The sequence below is a fragment of the Lycium ferocissimum genome, chromosome 11, assembly GCF_029784015.1.
Source record: "Lycium ferocissimum isolate CSIRO_LF1 chromosome 11, AGI_CSIRO_Lferr_CH_V1, whole genome shotgun sequence".
NCBI lineage: Eukaryota > Viridiplantae > Streptophyta > Magnoliopsida > Solanales > Solanaceae > Lycium > Lycium ferocissimum.
In genome coordinates, this window is record NC_081352.1 from 48,058,287 (window position 1) to 48,060,167 (window position 1,881).

Below are 1,881 nucleotides of genomic sequence, written 5' to 3' on the forward strand. Positions count from 1 at the left end.
TTCCTTACCCCTTCACAAATCTGTCGGCGCCACCATATTGCCACTGTTATTCCCAATTCTAAAAATATATATATATCCTCCGATCTTCGTCTTCTCCTCTCGTCATAGTTTTCCAGAAAAAGTACCCTCAGGAATTTGATATCAACCATGTTGTTGTCACCAGGCCACTCCCCACGCCACCTCTCAACCCCATCTCCTTCACCATCCCAAAACCCTAATAATTCCTCAACACTACAACCACTACCAACAACCAATAATAAACGCAATTCCAACAAAGTACTAGATGAAGACACATACGTAGCCGCAATTGAGAAAATAATCGAACGTGATTTCTTCCCTGACATACCCAAACTTCGTGATCGTCTTGATTGGCTCGAAGCGGTTCGAACCCGTGACCCGGTCCAAATCCGTGATGCTCAGTTAAAAATCATCGAACGAAGGGGAAATAGAGCTATTGGATCAAACACTGAAGGTAAATTACAAACCCCAAGTTCAAGTTCCACTTTTTTTCGAAATTCCAGTACTACCCCTTTTGATAATGATCTTTATAAAACACCCATTACCCCTAATGGTAACTGTTTTACTACTGCTGGTAATAATGTTGTGGGTGAGGCGGATAAAGTGGATGTGTCGTTGACGTTGGATGAGTTTTTTAGGAGGTATACGAGTGAGGATAACGAAAGTTTTTCGAAAATTATTGAGAAAGTGAATAGGAAAAGGAAGGAGAAATATGGGTATTTGTTGGAAGGTGAAAAGGAAGAGGAGATGGGGTTGATTGAGGATGGTTCGAAGAGGGTGAAGGTTGTTACCGATGGATATGGGACGTCGGATCAGCCATTAGCGACGTTGGAGGGGTGGAAATATGTATCGAAGAATTTGTTGATGTATCATCCGGCGGATAATGGGGAAGTAGCGTTGACGGAAGAGGAAAGAGCGGTGAGACTTAATGGATTGACGAAAGAAGTTAGTAAGGTGAATACGAGGTTTCATGGTAAGATGATGGAATCGCAGCAGTCGAGAGAGGATGAGACGGTGGCTGTGCTTTATGCCCCTGTTAATGGGGGAACTCCGGTTCCGTTCCATGACAGAGGGGACAAGACGAAGAAGTATGATTTGGATGATCTAAGGAAGACACCGAATCAGTTCTTTGTTGAGTCGGGAAAGAAGGCTGAGAATGGGTATAGTTTTGTGAGTACTCCTTCACCCGCACCTGGTGTGGATGAATCACCGTTTATAACCTGGGGAGAAATTGAAGGAACGCCTTTGCGGTTGGAGCAGGAGGATACGCCTGTTGATATTGGTGGAAGTGGTGAAGGTCCTCAGTATAAGATTCCAAATCCACCCTCTAGAGATGTAAAGGCGCATTCTTTATCTCGTGAAGCTGCTCGTAAGTTGAGGGAGAGGTCAAAGATGTTTCAGAAACCACCATTGCATACACCAGTTAGAGGAGGGAGTGCTAGTCCAGGTGCACGCACTCTTTCGCCTGCTGCACAGAAGTTTATGCGGAAAGCAATCGCCAAGTCTTCTCACTCTTTAGATGAATCTCTCCGAGCAAGTTACCGTGGTGCAAGTCCTGGACCGAGTACTCCGAAAACTGGCAGGAGTTTATCAAGGCTAGGAAGAGAAGGTAGTCTAGATTCCAAGTCACCATCTGTAAGAGAAGGATCTAATCCTCCTTGGTAATTGTATTATAGCAATGTTATATTGGTAATTACCTGTTCCTTATCAAAAAAAAAATATTGGTAGTTACCTGTTAACTGTACTAAATCTTTGTCTCTTTTACCTAAGATTTACTAAATGTTGTCTTTGCATCAGTTGATGGCTGTAAATGTTGACATCTTGGATTTGCTAGTTATGATTATGCATAATCCCTTTTTCTTG

The 1,881-nt window shown here is 43.1% G+C and overlaps 1 protein-coding gene across 1 annotated transcript; it reads left to right on the forward strand.

Moving 5' to 3' along the window:
• On the forward strand, positions 1 to 1,881 carry LOC132035976 (uncharacterized). The gene has a single exon (XM_059426173.1). It carries the CDS (start codon positions 148 to 150, stop codon positions 1,681 to 1,683), a length of 1,536 nt encoding a protein of 511 aa, XP_059282156.1. The 5' UTR covers positions 1 to 147; the 3' UTR covers positions 1,684 to 1,881.